The sequence below is a fragment of the Phycodurus eques genome, unplaced genomic scaffold (genome assembly GCF_024500275.1).
Source record: "Phycodurus eques isolate BA_2022a unplaced genomic scaffold, UOR_Pequ_1.1 contig_25, whole genome shotgun sequence".
Classification (NCBI taxonomy): Eukaryota; Metazoa; Chordata; class Actinopteri; order Syngnathiformes; family Syngnathidae; genus Phycodurus; species Phycodurus eques.
Genome location: NW_026904022.1, coordinates 611,197 through 628,843, shown reverse-complemented (window position 1 = coordinate 628,843; position 17,647 = coordinate 611,197). Strand labels below are relative to the sequence as shown.

At 40.4% G+C, this 17,647-nt stretch overlaps 1 protein-coding gene across 2 annotated transcripts; it reads left to right on the top strand.

The window, feature by feature from the left end:
- Nucleotides 1-7,497: 7,497 nt before the first annotated feature.
- On the top strand, nucleotides 7,498-17,446 carry LOC133398194 (gastrula zinc finger protein XlCGF57.1-like). 2 transcript variants are annotated; one of them, XM_061669796.1, is made up of 3 exons: nucleotides 7,498-7,533; nucleotides 11,152-11,303; nucleotides 14,515-17,446. In XM_061669796.1, the coding sequence occupies exons 2-3, from the start codon at nucleotides 11,177-11,179 to the stop codon at nucleotides 15,993-15,995; spliced, it is 1,608 nt and encodes a 535-aa protein (XP_061525780.1). In that variant the 5' UTR covers nucleotides 7,498-7,533; nucleotides 11,152-11,176; the 3' UTR covers nucleotides 15,996-17,446. The 2 variants fall into 2 exon arrangements, with proteins under 2 accessions (XP_061525780.1, XP_061525779.1); XM_061669795.1 differs by lacking the exon at nucleotides 7,498-7,533 and adding an exon at nucleotides 8,979-9,059.
- Nucleotides 17,447-17,647: the final 201 nt, after the last annotated feature.

Genomic DNA, 17,647 nt, shown 5'->3' with positions numbered 1-17,647 from the left:
ATGGCTGGATGGATTTAAAGACATTTGAAACAAGTGCTTATTAGTTACATGAGAAAACCTGAAAGCAATACCGATCGATAGATCGATAGATAGACTGTAGGTCAGATGGAGCTACATCGTGTCTTTGTGGATCTCGAGAAAGCGTGTGACAGAGTACCCAGAGAGGAACTGTGGTACTGCATGCGGACGTCTGGAGTGGCAGAGAAGTATGTTAGAATAATACAGGACATGTACGCGGTGAAGTGTGCTGTAGGTGTGACTGCATCAGGGATCAGTCCTAAGCCCCTTCCTAGTTGCAGTGGTGATGGATAGGCGGACAGATGAGGTTAGACTGGAATCCCCGTGGACCATAATGTTCGCAGATGACATTGTGATCTGCAGTGAAAGCAGGGAGCAGGTGGAGGAACGGTGAGAAAGGTGGAGGCATGCACTGGAAAGGAGAGGAATGAAGATTGGCCGCAGTAAGACAGAATATATGTGCATGCATGAGAGGGGTGGAGGGGGGAGAGTGAGGCTACAGGGAGAAGAGATAGCCTCCACCCAAAGAATTAAGGATGGGGGGGACTGCCGGGGCTCTGAATGTCAGCTATCACCTCAGGATCCAAACAGACCTGTTGTCCTCCAAAAAAAAGAATTACGCTAAAGAAAATTTGAATCCCTTGAATATTGCCGCATTTCATATTAGAAACAATCTTGCCTTTATAGTAAGTGGTATTGGTAATTGCTCTCCCCACATTCCATTGGTAAGGTTCGAGTCATTAAAGTCCAGGTTATAAAGTCTCCAGGTTCAAATCCGATTTGGGTATATGTTCGAGTCCCCTACAATTCCCCTTCTGTTTTACTTTTCTGAAGGGTAAATAGGCCAATTCTATTTTTTCTTATTTTTAGAGTAAAAATGAGTCTAGCATTTGGAACTACTTTAAAGTGGGTTTGAATGGGATCATTGAAAATTGTTAATTTGAGGCAACGTTTACATTTTGAACGTAGCATTATGTCCGAGAAGTGAGATGGGTAGCCTGTTCTACAATTTTAAGTCCTAATTTATTTTTTTTCCCTGTAGAGGTACGTGATTTAGATTTAAGTGCAAGTTTTGCAGAGATTTTAATGCCTAGGTATTTGATATTCCCTGTAGAAATAGGAACGTTTGGATTTTGGTCAGCAGGATTCCATGTGTTAGTCGTTGTAGGGAGCATTGATGATTTTCACCAATTGATAGCATATTCTGATAATTGCAAAAATGTTTTCAGGTTGCATATGATGAAACAGTTGTTCAAGATAAATTCATGTAGATAATGTTCCAAATGTTTTAATGAGGTTACATATGATGAAACAGTTGTTCAAGATACATTTATGTACATATGTTCCAATTTTATCTTCATTGCAGTCAATATACAGTACTGGAGAAATGTTGAAAAACTGCCACTGACGACTCAGGACAAGCGATATTTGTGATGGGTCTTTATTTAAGAATCATCCTCTGTTTTGAACTGAAAAGCACCAAGTGGAAATCCAAATGTTCTACGATGACTTTGCGGTTGCAAATCCTCTCAGTTTGAAGCAAGGTATTCAAATGTACAGCTGACTGCTCACGACTATGGCTTTTTTTACGACCAACAGCCTGCAGGCGCAAACACACACAGAAAAATCGCTATAGATTTCAGATGGAACGTTTATACTGAATGGATCAAGTGAATGTGGAGTAAAGAGGGACAACGGTAGTTTTCAGTGTCATTTGTCATTGTCTGAGGTACCGTATAAAATAGGGAGAGGAAAGGAACTTACCAATTGAGTATTTGTTTCCAGTTAATTGAAGGCTGAGGAAATGTATTTTATAAGCCTTGTTTTAGTTTCTAAGAGAAGAAGTGAATTTCAGCTTCTCCCTGTCTGGGGTGTCCACATGTCCGAGGACCTCTCTTGGACCGTCAAGACCGGCAACACTATCCCTAGGACCTCAACTGGTCATAGTAACACGATCCAAGACAGTCCTTCTTGTGGAGCCGACCGTCCCAAGGGAGGAGTGGGTGGAGGCTGTCCAAGAGCCAAAGTCAGCCAAGTACAGCACAACCTTGACAGACCAGTTTTTTTTACACTTAAGCCTCGTCACTTGAGCGATTTGTTTTGCTGTGTTGCCAGCATTTTGTTTTGGAGGGTGTCAAATATGTTGAAGGCATTTCAAGTCTTTTCAATGATCCAAATTGATTTGCCATACAAGACAATTGAGGTACTCTCACTGTTTGAAGAGGTGCATTTTATCATCATAGATGCACTTTACAGTTTACCGCCAAAAGTCCGTTTCTTTACAGTCTATTTCAACCAATCATTTGCTTATTCGATATTGACATCACTAAAACATTAGGCAAAACACATGCATTACTTTCATGTTTTGGCAGCACTGCTAATTCACAACATTTGTCCACAGAAGGCTTTAAGAAAATCAATATGAAGATAAACGTGGTAGACAGAATACAATAATGTAGATTTTTGTAAATCTGTATGATAGTAATTCCAGTTGATATTAAACAAAAATGGAAAATTCATTTTCAATCAGACAATTTAATAGTCGACACCTGTATGCAAATATTACCCAAAGAATACCTGAATAATGAAAAACATTTTTTCATACAATTGCAATATCAGAAACCTGGCTTGACAAAGAGAACGCATGTGACCTGAAACTGGATGGATATGACTTATTTACAATGCATAGGGAGAATAGAAAAAGGTGATGCTACCAGATTGAATATATGACTAACATGGAAAATGTCATGAAATGTTTAGCTATTGAAATATATATTAAACAGATAATAACGAGCTGCATTTATATAACAGCAGGCTCTTCCTTGACAATGATACACTATAGCTACCGTATTTAGCCACTCAAATAGTAAAGAGACTAATTTGTGGTGATATTAATACAGACTTGTTAAACTCAAACAACAGACTTTATCCAATGTATAGCAACTGTCTTTTCGCACTATACAAAACAAGTAGAATCACAACACACACGTTGATAGATAAAATTGACAAAAATATTGCAAGTGGACTTCTCATTCATAATGAAAGTGATCCTCTTCCTGTATTTGAAATGTTTTTAGTTTATTTGAGGAAAAAAAGGAAGAAAAATTCATAGGAGCTTAAACACAAAGATTCATTGGTGGCTTTCATAACAAAATGAAGGAATGAGATTTACGCAAAGACCCTGATAACGGATATGATATCCAGCATTGTATTGAAAAGCCATGGATTACAAAAGCGATAGATGATGCATGCAGAAGAAAAATATTTGATACAAAAGGTTGAGGACCAAAGATGTTGCCATAAAATACAAAAGATGCAAACATGAATTAGTAGGTATTATAAGAACAAGTAAGAAAGAACATTACCACACACTAATGGAGCAAAACAGCAGCAATACACAAGATATCTAGAGAGTATTAAATATTACAACAAAAACGGTGAAAAAAGAATATTTTAGAAATGATAAAACTGTAATACATTGGGGAAACATTTTCTTTATGCGCTTAAATGACTTCATGAAGAAGCTGTTTGCTGAACAGACTTATTGTGTGTGCAACACCATAGGGATAGTGCTAATTTTGCCATATCCACTGCCAAAACAACAATAGAAACATCTGCAACTTTCCACAAGGTGTTTTCTCAAGTTAGAAGTGGGCTGAAAAATCCACGCCTGGGCAGACAGTGCCAGAAAAATACTACAATACATGAAGGCTGTTGTTTGTGTCATTTGAAATGTAAACACAGTTGCACGCAATTGCCTTCATGGTAACGACGCCCTTCCCAACATGGCCACCATGTATGCATGTCGATTAGCCAGGCTGGTGTTTCTAGTGTTAATACCTATGCCCGGGAAGCCCAATAGAAGACATTGTGTGAGGTCATGTGACTCTTCGATCGATGAACTAGACTTAAACGTCACTAACGCTTAAATTGGATTGGAGCAAACAGCGCCCAATGCGGAAATCGCTTCGTAGTCTCGCGCACGAAATAGTTGATAAATAAGCAATAACTGATAAATAAAAGTAGCAAGCGACATGTAGACATTGTAACCGAGTAAAAGTACCGTCATTTCTTAACAGCAGAAGCGGCGGAAGTGTTTTTTCTGGTCTCGTCAACTCCTGTGACCTATCCAAAGCAGGTCCCGAGCATACGGGCACCTCAGGCCGATGCACTCGCATACTAGTCCGCCGCGGAGTAATATTCAGATATGATACGTGTAGATGGTGGATGTGTGGAATGGATCTAGCTGCCAGCGTTCACGGAGTACTTAACAGCGACAGCGACCCCCGCCCCAGGAAAAACTCATCAGATCTATACAATTCACAGCAAATTTCGCCGAAAGGCTGCTGATTTGCATGTATGCCATTCATCAGTCTTTCAATAACGTGAAGTTTACCAGTACCATTTGCGGAAAAGCAGCCCCACACCATTATATTCCCCTGTCCGAACTTCGCTGTTTCTATGGTGTTTTTAGGGTGACGTGCAATGCCATTTCTCCTCCAAACGTGGTGTGCATTATGGCATCCAAACAGTTCAATTTTGCTGTCATCCGACCAGACTATATTTTCCCAGTATTTAACTGGCTTGTCCACATGTTGTTCAGCAAACTTTAAACGAGCTTTGACATGCTTTCCCCCCCCCCAGAAATGGGGTCTTGCGTGGTGAGCATGCATACAGGCCATGGCGGCGGAGTACATCACTCATTGTTTTCCTTGTGACAACAGCACCTGGTAATTCCAGATCTTTTTGAAGCACTCCATCGGTGGTCCTTGGCTCTTTGAGAACTCTTCCGATTATTCTTGGAACTCCTCTGGAAGAAATTTTGCGAGGAGCACCTGATCGAGGCAAATTTATGGTGGTATGATTGGCTTTGGCCCCAACCGTGCTCACTGGAACGTTCAGAAGCTTTGATAGGCGCCTGTAACCAATGCCATCGTTATGTTTTGTAACAATTAGTTTGCGATAGTTTTGAGACAGCTCTCTGCTCTTACCCATCATGAGATAATGAGACCTTTTTATAGGCCATCTATTAGGACTGAACCAGCTGATATTCATTTGCACTGACAAGGGCCTGGATTGCCATTTGATTATAGATCGATTTTTGCTGTTGTCTTGGCTCGATTTCAATTTTAAAATAAATCAATCAAATAAAATACAATTTTTAACAAATGGTAAAATTAACCTCAAGAGAATCATATTAATAAATAAAAGGTTGTTGTGTTACCCGACCATTACTGTGGGGTATACAACACATCTCTTAAATCGATTTAATTACTTTTCATTTTAATATTAATAACTAAAGTAACATATGGTTATAACGGGTCCATTTCAACCCATGTATATTTACATCAAGCAAAGGTAAAAAAAAGTCTTTTTTTCAGCAATATAACTTTAATATAAACTGAAGAATAAAATGAAAAGCAGAACAGGTCATGACACAAAATACTGATTTGCATGGTCCAGGAAATAAATACCAATAGAAATCAATTACTACTTCCAAAACTAATACAATAAATCAAACTAAAGTCAGCTAAATCAGAGTAAAAGCTTTTGTGTGCAAGAACACGCTTGTGTATGTGTAAACTTCGAGGAAAGTGGAGCCCTGCCCTTCACCTGCAAGATTTCAGCAGGCAACTCGGGTTTATTTTTCTTCAATGTGGCAAGTTTCTTCTTGAGAAGTTCTTGTCAGAGGTCTTAGCTTGGTAAAAGAATTGTGACCCTGCAGTCCAGCGGTCATATCGAGGACAACACGTTTTCCTCGGTTCATCTCGGGAACGCCACTAACCCAGCTTTGCCTGTGGAAATCCTTTGCAGCAGCTGCCCTGCCAAGATCTGAGCATTTTTGGACTTGAATCTTTCAGCAGCTTCAGCACCTGCGACCTCCTCATCGCACGTGTCTGCGTCTTCTGGATGATACTCCACATCGTCTTCCTCGTCAGAAACATGCTCATCTGTCCTCGCCCTCATTTTCACCAAAAATTTGATCCAGAACTTGGCTCGCTGTAAATCTTCTTCTCTCATTTGCATGCTGCAAATTGTAAATGTGCGCTCTGCCACTCAAACGAGTGAATTCACCTCACATGTTTGGACATTTGTTTTGTTTTTGTGCAGGTATACTGGAAAACCACGCAAAATGAGAATCCCCTAAAGCTCACATGATTAGGAAAAGAGCTGACTGTCAGTGTGTCAGATGACAGTGCACTTATGATTTCAGTTTTGGCTCCAATTATTGCTTTTATAATCGTATTATTATAACCGGGTCGAAACCGACCCTCACAACACAAAGGTCCTAATTTCAACAATGATCTTTGTCCAGCTGCACTCAACTAATCTTTGCCGAAAACCAGCACGTAGTCCTAACCTGGCTGGGAACAACCAGGACGCACAAAACGGCCGCAAAACAGCTCGTAGTCACAACATGGAACAATAAAGCATGTGAAAGTTGAATAAAACTAACAGAATATTTGGTGTATATATATATATATATATATATAAAACATACATTTCCCAACTCCCAAAGTCAAAAAGTCTCAAAAAGTCAAAAAGATGCAAAAAAAAAATAAAAAAAAATGTATGTGATTCTTTTATGCATTTAAAATTTCAAACGGGTCGGTGCCGACCATACAGGAGGACGGTTAAGAGGAGTCCAAACCTGCGGTGTGTAACACAACACGAGGCGTCCACAAGTTGACGTTGTTGTCGCTCGTTCCCGAAAGTTCCTTCTCGTACTCTGCCGTCGTCCTCGCACACATTTCTTTCCACACTCATCTCGAATTTGCGATATGTTGCGAAACAAACGCGTCTCTTTGTTAGCGGCCAGCGAGCGAAGCTAACTAGGCCGAGAAGCTTCGACTTGCACCACCAAGCCGAATTTATCCAGACAAGAAGATTTAAATGATAGTTTAGTGTTGGGTCTATAATTTTAAGGGCAGGAATACCGTGTAACTCGCATTTTTCGCAGAAGAAAAACGAGACTGCGCTAGCTCTGACTGGACCATCGGTGACTTTGACCGGAACAGCAATTTTCCTTTATTTAGCCAACATTTCCTGTCGTCTCCTTCATCATAAGAGCATTCATGACAAAACATTGGCATCGACCAACGTTTAGTCATTTTTTAGTAGTGATGGACGAACTGAGTGGCGGTTTCAATCTGTTATTACTAATTTGGAAAGAATTAATTAGTGGAGCGCATTCGATGACTCAAACAAAAGAATTGCACAGAAGTAGACCTCGAGCGGAAGTTGCTGGCAACGACGCAGGAGGCTGGATTTGACAGTTTGTTGCGATCGTTACAAACTACGTTTATGGTCAAAGATACGAGACAAAAACTAAATAATGGACCAGCGGGTGAAATAAAGACAAAACACGGCCAATTCAAATTGGTCGGAGGCGAGGATTGTTTGCGTTTGCATGACGACACACAGTTATGCATTGGTCCATAGGACACGCCCATTTTTAGTTCCGTGCCGACGGTGGCCGAAGCTAAGGAGGGCAAAGTCGCCAGCGCATTCCATGTGTGTGGACGGCAAGAAAAACCATTGTGCTGCGTACGGTTCAATAAAACGCCGCACAATTACGACAATGGAACTGGGAGCACCTTTCATATGTTTAAATATCCTTTTTGCTTTTTTAATCTTGTGTATTGATAGCATGGCGTTGACAAAACAGTCCCCGTCGTGAACATTAATTCACGTTAATAATTGCGAAAGTTACGAATTAATATCAGTGTCCATGCATTGGCTTCTATTAGAACGACGACCTTCCCAACAATGGCCGCCAGTATGTACGTCGGTTAGCTCAGCTGCTATAGCTCGCTGACACAGCTAGTATTTGTATCTATGGAGTCAAACCAGTCAAGCAGTTAAACCAGCCTCCACTCGCAAAGTAGCAGCCAAGCCAGCAGCCCCTAATTTTGTTCATACTAGGCATTACGGTAATAGGTCGCCAACTCGCGGCGAAAGCCACCTTCAAAGTAAAGGCTTCCCAATTATACGGACGTCAATGCTCTTCAGTAAGGAATGCAACCAGCAAAGTTAATTTGAATCTTGAGATGCATTAAAAATGTTTTGTATTTGATATCTTCTAAAAAATAAATGGTAAATGGACTGCACTTATATAGCGCTTTATCTACATCATCACAGCGCCCAAAGAGCTTTACAAAGGCTCGCATTCACACACCCATTCATAAACCAATGGGCGACTGCTGCCATGCGAGGCGCTGCCAGGCCCACTGGGAGCAAATTAGGGTTCAGTGTCTTACCCAAGTCCAGATCCGTGTGACAGACCACGAAGGACTCCACGAAAAGAGGTTTGATGAAGATCTGATATTGTATTTCAAAATAAAAGTCTCTGAAAACTGCATATTTTCCTTTCATTACACCTGACTGAAAAAATCTGTAAAAAAAATATATATATATATATATATATATATATATATATATATATATGAGCTATCGCAACACCGGTCCGGTACTGGGGGACACTACACCACCTCGTGTCTCCAACAAAAGTGGTCCCACCCAAATCTGATGTGGCATTTCAAAATAAAAGTCCCCTGAAATTGGTATATTTCACTGTCACTACCACTGATTTTAAACATTCATTAAAACTATTATATGAGATATGGCAACAACAGTCCACTTCTGGGGGACACTACACCACCCCAGGTTACCAATAAAAGAGGTCCCATCCAAATCTGATGTGGCATTTCCAAATAAAAGTCCTCTCTTCGCTCCATATTTCACTGTCACTACCACTGATTTAAAATATTCATTAAAAAACAATCTATGAAATATCGCAACACCAGCCCAGTTCTGGGGGACACTGCACCTCCCCAGGTCTCCAACAAAAGAGGTCCCATCCAAATCTGGAGTTGGCGACCTATTACCGTAATGCCTAGTATGAACAAAATTAGGCGTAGGGGCGGCTGGCTTGACTGCTGCTTTTCGAGTGGAGGCTGGCTTGACCGCAGTTCCCATGTGCTGCGTTAAAAAAAAAAAACATCCTGAATTTGCACCGTAGGTGCAGAATCCTGTTCACAGTAAGTCCATCATAACAGTACTAGACTAAAACATGTTTCATTGAATTTTGGAGTCTGGTTGAAGTCGTCTCGGTGCACGTTGAAGCTTCTCGGCTTAGCTAGCTTAGTTTAGCATGCTAACAAAGAGACGCGTTTGTGATGAACATTTCGCGAAATAGAGATTACGCGTGAAGTACAGTGTTCTTTTCCCGCCACCTCCAAGTAAGGAGTGGGGACCAGAATATCTCATACGAACACTTACGTGTGGAAAAAGCCTCACTCACAACTAACGTCTCTCTATCAGCTTTGTTTGTCTGAGATTCTGAAATAATATCCCGAAACACGAACAGCCCCCTCCAAAAGGATCGGAACGGGAAGGTGAAGAAGATCAAAAGATGAATATGAGACAAAAGTTTCAAATTCCAGCTTTTATTTCATGATTTTTTTTTTTTTTTTTTTACATCTAGATGTGTTCCACAATTCGGGACATAGCACCTTTTGTTTGAAGCCACGCACTTTTCAAGTGAGCGAAAGTATCGGAACAGACGTGATGAATTGAAATTAAAGTGAATAACATTTCATATTTGGTGGCATAACCCTTACTTGCAATAAGTGCATCAAGCCTGCCACCGATTGACTTCACCAGACTGTTGTGTTCTTCGTTTGAAATGCTTTTCCGGGCCTTTACAGCAGCCTTTTTCGGTTGTTGTTAGTTTCTGGGGCTTTCTCCCTTCAGTCTCCTCTTCAGGGGGTCAAATGCATGCTCTATTGGGATAAGGTCCGGTGATTGACTTGGCCAGTCCAAGACCTTCCACTCCCCCACCCTGATGAAGTTCTTTGTTCTGTTGGCAGCGCGCTTTGAGTCACGCTCTTGTTGCATGATGAAGCTTCTCCCGATAAGTTGGGATGCATTTTTCTGTAACTTGCCGGACAAAATGGTTTTGTAGACTTCAGAATTCATTCTGCTGCTACCATCATGAGTTACATAGTTACAGTCAATAACGCAGCCGTGCTTCACAAGACGGGCTGGGCTTGTGTGTTTTGGATCTTAAGCAGGTCCTTTCGTTCTCCATACTTTGGCCTTTCCATCACTTTGCTGGAGGTTAATCTTGGTCTCATCGGTTCATAGAATGTCGTTCCAAAGCTTTTGTGGCTCGTCTCTGTTCTACTTTGAAAAATCCAATCTGATTTGATTAGAATTCTTTTTGCCGATGAGTGGTTTGCATCTGGCCATACGGCCTGCCTACTTCTTCGAACAGCGGATTGTGATAGCTTCACCCCTGCTCTGTGGAGGTTGGCAGTGATGTCTCTCACTGGCTGTTGCCTTGAGGTGTTTCTTCACAGCTCTCACAATGTTTCTGTCATCAACTGCTGTTGATACCCTTGGCCGACGTCTTTGATGTCTGTTGCGCAGTACTCCATCCAGTAGTTTCTTTCTTTTTCAGGACATTCCAAATTGTTGCATTGGCTATGCCCGATGTTTGTGCAATAGCTCTGCTCCATTTTCCCTCTCTCCTCAGCTTCAAAATGGTTTTGCTTTTCTCCCATAGATAGCTCTCTGGTCTTCGTCTTAGCTAAACAGCAAATACAGTTTTCACAGGGAGACCCAAAGCCTCGTTTTTGGCTTTGGGACTCACGATCTAATGTTTACACAATCACTCTAAAAGACAACACCTGAGCAACTAGAAACATTCATCAGTCACGTGTTCCAGTACTTTTGCTCACTTGAAAAGTGGGTTAGGGTTAGAACAAAAGGTGCTCTGTTTTCAGTTGTTGAAGACTTCTCGATGTAAATACCATGAAATCAAAGCTGGAATTCAGAACTTTTGTCTCTTATTCAACCCAAATGTCTTCAGTATACAACAAAAACAAAGGAATCGAACTTGCCGTTCCAGTACTTTTGGAGGGGACTGCATTTTCTGAATCTTTTTGTTGACTTTCTATGTTTCAACACAAATTTCTCTCCCGAGTTCTCATTTCTCTTACGCTGCATAATTACATATTCTACTGTTGACTTTGGGGCTTTGTCATTTCAACTAACCCGCAGTGTCCAAATCTTAACCTTGATATATTATTTCACATCTGCTTTTCTCATACCTCTCACCTCGAGCAGAAAGTGTTGTGATCACCTTGTGAAAATGTGTGCAAGAAGGACAGCAGAGTACGAGGAGGACCTTTGTGCACCAAAAGACGAGAAGGAGCCACGTCGTCAACTACTGGACGCTGTGTTCAATCTGCAGCCCCGAACTGTGCTACGCAGAGCAGGTTGGTTCACTTCTTTCTCACTTGCTAGGGAATACATTTGCCATGTTGATTTGCAGGCGCTGTGTGACATTACAAATAATATTAACATCCAGTAGGCTGTACTATGTGGCTCTGATTTGGACCCCCTCATGATAATGTGGATTCAGGGGCATAGGCCGCTGTGGGCAATGCTGCGTGATCAAAGTTTCACAGTTTTATACTTAACTTACATGGCTTGTCTAGAAAAGTGCGTGCACGATTTTTGCCTGTTGCTCATGCCAAGTGAAATCAGTCTGTCGACGATTTATTTTCACGCCTGAAAGAAAATGTATGATTTTTTTTTTGGTGCTTTTGTCGAAATATGCATATTACTTTTTTCAACCACGATGGATGACGACACAATGATTAAAGAAACTTAAATGGGAGCAATAAAGTCATCTGCGCTTGAGGTCTCGATTGATTGAGATCTTCGGGGTCTCACAGGAAAAAAATGGAATCGAAAAAGATAGAAAGTGAAATCAATATAATCCATCCATCCATTTTCTGAGCCGCTTCTCCTCACACGGGTCACGGGAGTGCTGGAGCCTATCCCAGGAGGCGGGGTACACCCTGAACTGGTTTCCAGCCAATCGCAGGGCACATACAAACAAACAACCAGTCGCACTCACATTCACACCTACGGGCAATTGAGAGTTGTCAATTAACCTAGCATGCATGTTTTTGGGATGTGGGAGGAAACCGGAGTGCCCGGAGGAAACCCACGCAGGCACGGGGAGAACACGCAAACTCCACACAGGCGGGGACGGGGATTGAACCCCGGTCCTCAGAACTGGGAGGCAGACGCTCTAACCAGTCTTCCACCATGCCGCCGAAATCAATATAACGTAAAAGTTAATTTCTAATAGAGTGAAATCATTTCAAGCCTTTTTGCAAGCTGATGATTACGGCTTACTGATTATGAAACCCCAAAATTCTAAGAAAAGTCTCAGAAAATTGTAAAAAAAAAAAAGTTTGTTGCAAAGTGGTGGTGTCACACCGGGGTCCGACATTAAAGGGGGCCCGGGCCCAGTAAAACGGTGTGTCGGGCCACCGAGACACTCCAGACGCTGGCCCGACCCACCGTACAAATTTAGTAAATAAAAAGAATGACATCAACACAATCATCTTAAAAGCAAAACGTAATTGTGGATCAAACCTTGCTGCTTTCTACTCTTCGGATATTATCACGGAATGCTCGGCACACGCTAGTTTGCGTTAGCCCATTCGTCCCACAATTGGGCAATTTACATCGTTTCAGTTGTAATAATGGGTACAGGAAATTCGAAAAAATAGCATGCAAGAGAAGACATTTGTACAAGAAACACATTGCACAAAATAGAAATCTAAACTATTGTCCGTGCATAAACTATCCAATGAATCCAATCTAATCTATCAGTAATAATATATAATATATATATATATATATATATATAATATATAATTGTTTGCGCAGTGAGTTTTGAATTAGACTTACTGAGCCTGAGACCTGCTTAATTAATGACATTATACAGAGATGCGAAGTGTTCCCATTTGGCCGTATTTTGTTATGGGCAGTTGCCATGTGTTCCGACATTATGATGAAGTCGAAAATAGTTCACAATCCGGAGATGACGAGACGACATGCGCGGTTGTGGAAGCAACTTGAAGTTTGCCTGTTAGTGAGCGAGGGGATATCACGTGGAGCAGCATAAAAAATAAAAAACTATCGATAATACTATTGATTATCATGATTTTTTTTCTGGGGAAAAATTTCCTTAACTCATTCCCTGCCAATGGCGTCTAAAAACGTCAATGGCGTTTTTTAACGGGGATCGGTAAGGGAGGGTCTTGTGCAGTTTGTGTGTGATCGTCAACCCTCTGGATAACTGCAATGAGGAATGGCACCCTGTAGAGGTCAACAATGCCTTGAGGTGTGTGTGTGTGTATATATATATATATATATATACATACATATATATATATATACATATATATACATATACGTGTGTGTGTGTGTATATATATATATATATATACACACACACACACACACACATATATGTATATATACATACATACGTGACATGTTCGTGGGGGTGTTGGTCCACTCTGTTTCCTTAGGTACAAGGTCAACGCAGCCATCTACCAGGAACTTTTAGACCACGTCATTTTTCCTCCTGCTGACCAACTTAATGGAGATGCAGATTTCATTTTCCAACAGGACTTGGCACCTGCACACAGTGCCAAAGCTACCAGTACCTGGTTTAAGGACCATGCTATCCCTGTTCTTGATTGGCCAGCAAACTCACCTGACCTCAACCCCATGGAAAGTCTGTGGGGTATCGTGAAGAGGAAGATGCGATACACCAGACCCAACAATGCAGAAGAGCTGAAGGCCTCTATCAGAGCAACCTGGGCTCTCATGACATCTGAGCAGTGCCACAGACTAATCGACTCCATGCCACACCGCGTCGATGCAGTAATTCAGGCAAAAGGAGCCCCGACTAAGTATCGACTGCTGTACATGCTCAGACTTTTCAGTTGGCCAACATTTCTAGAAATATTTTTTTTTGTAATCGGTCTTAAGTATTGGTCTAATTTTCTGAGGTACCGAAATTGGGATTTTTATTCGTTATAAACAAAATGAAAAGAAATAAACATTTGAAATATATCTGCGTTTTTGAATGAAATTCCTGAAATAAATAACATTTTTCATGATATTCTAATTATATGACCAGCACCTGTATATTATGTGCAGAATTTACTTTTTAAGATTTTTTTGGGGAAGATTTGCGCATTATACATGAGAAATTACGGTCGTCTCAATTTAAGAGATGCTACAATACGATAAATATAACGCTTACTGTACACAGTATTTTGACATGAAAATATCTCACACTTGATGTTTTTTGCCACATAGTGTGAATAGGGAAGTCTTTGTGTATAACGAAGGATAGGCTCCCCAGAAATCCATTAATACGTGAATTTGCGACTGCCATACTGGTTTATATGCACTTTATTTTTCCCTTTTTCACATTTGTTGTTATTGACTTGCCTATTTTTTCTTCAATAAATGTTAACTCATCTGGGTCTCCAAACCACCTTATTTATAATTATAAACCATTGTAACATTAAAGTCACAACATGAGAATTTATGATACCAAACCATGTTATTATTTTGTATTATTATTATTATTTGTATCTTGTCTTGCAGAACTCAGTGAAGGTCTTCGTCCTGAGCAGCAGGCGCCAGAGCCTTCTCACATTAAAGAGGAAGTGGAGTCGCAGTCCTCTGACATGAAAAAAGAGGAAGATGAAGAGCGCCTCCACATCAAGGAGGAGGAAGAAGAGCCCCCCCACATCAAACAGGAAAAAGAGGAAGGGCTTTTCACCAAGTTGCCATGGACTGGTGTCCCTTTGAAGACTGAAGATGAAGTTCAAAGTAAGGCAAGCAGAGGGGCAGAGCGTGCAGGCAGCAGCTCAAGTCAACACATGACAACAGAAGGTGATGGAAACCACTGTGGAGGATCACAAGCAGACGGCCTCTTAGCTCCACTATCAGATAGTGACGACCTAAGGTCACACTCTACTGACGATGATGCTGAGCAGTCGGAAGGTGATATGACATGTCACACTGACAACAAACGATGGAAATGTCCTCAGTGTGGGAAAACTTTTGCTTCTAAGAGGAATTTGAAACGACACATGACAATACACACTGGCGAGAAGCCTTTTGCCTGCTCCGATTGCGGTCAAAGATTCTCTGAGAAGGGAAACTTAAAAACACACACAAGAAAACACACTGGTGAGAAACCTTTTCCGTGCACAGATTGCGGTCAAAGATTCATTTGCAAGGAAAGCTTTAAAATACACACAAGAACCCATACTGGTGAGAAACCTTTTGCCTGTTCAGATTGTGGTCGAAGTTTCTCTCGGAAGGGAGACTTAAAAAAACACACAAAAATCCATACTGGTGAGAAACCTTTTGCCTGCTCAGTTTGTGGTCAAAGATTCTCTGTAAAGAGTAACTTAAAATGTCACACAAGAACCCATACTGGTGAGAAACCTTTTGCCTGCTCAGTTTGCGGTCAAAGATTCTCTGTAAAGAGGAGCTTAAAATGTCACACAAGAACCCACACTGGTGAGAAACCTTTTGCCTGCTCAATTTGTGGTCAAAAATTCTCCCAGAAGGGAAACTTAAAAATCCACACAAGAACCCACACTGGTGAGAAACCGTTTGCCTGTTTAGTTTGTGGTCAAAGATTTTCCCAAAATGGAATCTTAAAAACACACACACTAACCCACACTGGTGAGAAACGTTTTGCCTGCCCAGATTGTGGTAAAAGATTCTCTCGGAAGGGAGACTTAAAAATACATACAAGAACCCACACTGGTGAGAAACCTTTTTCCTGTTCAGTTTGTGGTAAACAATTCTCCATTAAGGGAAGCTTAAAATCACACAAAAAAGCACACACTGGAGAGAAACCTTTTGCTTGCTCAATTTGTGATCAAAGATTCTCCAGAGAGGGAAACCTAAAAACACACACAAGAATCCACACAGGTGATAAGCCTTTTACCTGCTCAGTTTGTGGTCGAAGATTCTCTCGTCAGGATAGGGCCAAGACGCACAAGTGTGCAGGTGACAATCGTGGTGCTCAAGAAGCTTTATATGTAAATGCTGGGTTATTTGATTAGCTTCCATTCACAGAATAATTTCTGAAAAGCAACAAAGGATGAAGCCTACCATTAAGGCGTAGGGTGACGCCAGGGCTTATTATGCCTCCGGCGGGCTTTCCAAAACAAAAACATAGTTCAGCAAAAAAAAATCCTCAAAAGCACCAACACAAATTTCAACATCTCACAGAGTGGAATTAAATTGGCACTAGAAAACAAAAACATTTTTTTTTTTTTTTTTTAACTAACAAGAAGCAAGCGTTGCAGAAATTTGTACCGGAAGTCAAACTCACACAAAAGTTACAATGTTAATCCAAGTTATTTTGTTTATATCGGCATTATATATTTTTTCGGTACTTTAGTTTTCAACATACTTGTAAAAAGTGTAAGCGAAGCACACATTTTCAGGTCATTGTCCTCGCCAATCCAGAAAGTAACACTTCTAACAGAGACACGTCTTTGTTTTGTATTGGTTCTTGTCTTGTGCTTTCTTTAGAGTACCAGTTCCCCTTAGATCATCCAACTCACTGATTTCAAATCGATTTTGAATACCGCAGTGAAGTTACTTCTTGCATCCATTGTTATTATTTTGGGGATTATTTTATTGTACATTATTTGTGCTATTGCGTTATTATACAAAGTCATAGAATTTTAAATGGATGAAAATGCATTTGTCATCAATGAATGATTCTTATAGCTCTTTTCTGTAACTTAAAAATTGGGAGCGTATTGGTTCGTATGGGTTTCCCCCTATCTCAACACCGTAAGTCACGCGTGGAAGTAATAGTGAGCAGTAAAGTGTGCCGTATGTAACGATTTCATAGACAGAACATCGTTGATTTGTTTTCTTACATTGCCGATACATGGCTTCCAACAGAGCTTGGGATCGATAATCATGCCAAGAAATGTATTATTATATACTTTTTCTATCTCAATGGAATGTACAGTGGTTTTAACCTGATGTCTTATTTGTTTAGTGCCCAAAATGATCAATTTTGTTTTTTTAAATTGAATGGTGGTTTATTTATATTAAACCAGACTCAAATGAATTGTCGGCCGGGCATATTGTGAAGAGCAATATTGTTTCGGGGGGCTGGTGATCAGTTTGGCTTCAACATTAGCACGTATTACCAAATGTTTTGGGGGGGGCTTGCGAACATTTTAGGTGGCCTTAAACTAAAACATCTCAACCCTAAAATAGGCCCGACGACGCCACTGGATTACAGATTTATCTGAATGGTTGTACTAGTCGCCCTATGATACTTTTCACTAATACAAATATCAATATCAAAACAATCTGGATTTTTTTATTTTTTACAATATCTAGTAGTTATAATTTAGACCTTTTAATAAACAGGATTTTATATATATATATATATATATATATATATCTTGGCACTGGTATTTCTTTTGCTCGGTCACAACCAATTTGGACAAAAAGTTATTAAATTAGCGATATCTCATTTTTTTCAACAAGGTGGATGGATTTGATCTTTTATAAAATACTCTACATATTTTTTATTTATTTTTTTTTTTATAAATGCAGCTCACTGTTATATTAGTTGTGTGTCTAATATATCTTTCAATAGTTGAACATTCCATTCCATTTTTATGGTGTTAGTACTACGTTCAATCTGGTTGCATCGCAGTGGTCTATCCACATTTAGCAACAC

What these genes read in the sequence shown, in the direction of transcription:
- LOC133398194 (XM_061669796.1), top strand. Translation starts at nt 11,177, where the DNA reads ATGTGTGCAAGAAGGACAGCAGAGTACGAGGAGGACCTTTGTGCACCA. An exon ending in AACTGTGCTACGCAGAGCAG is followed by an intron (nt 11,304 to 14,514) that starts GTTGGTTCACTT and finishes CTTGTCTTGCAG; the next exon opens with AACTCAGTGAAGGTCTTCGT.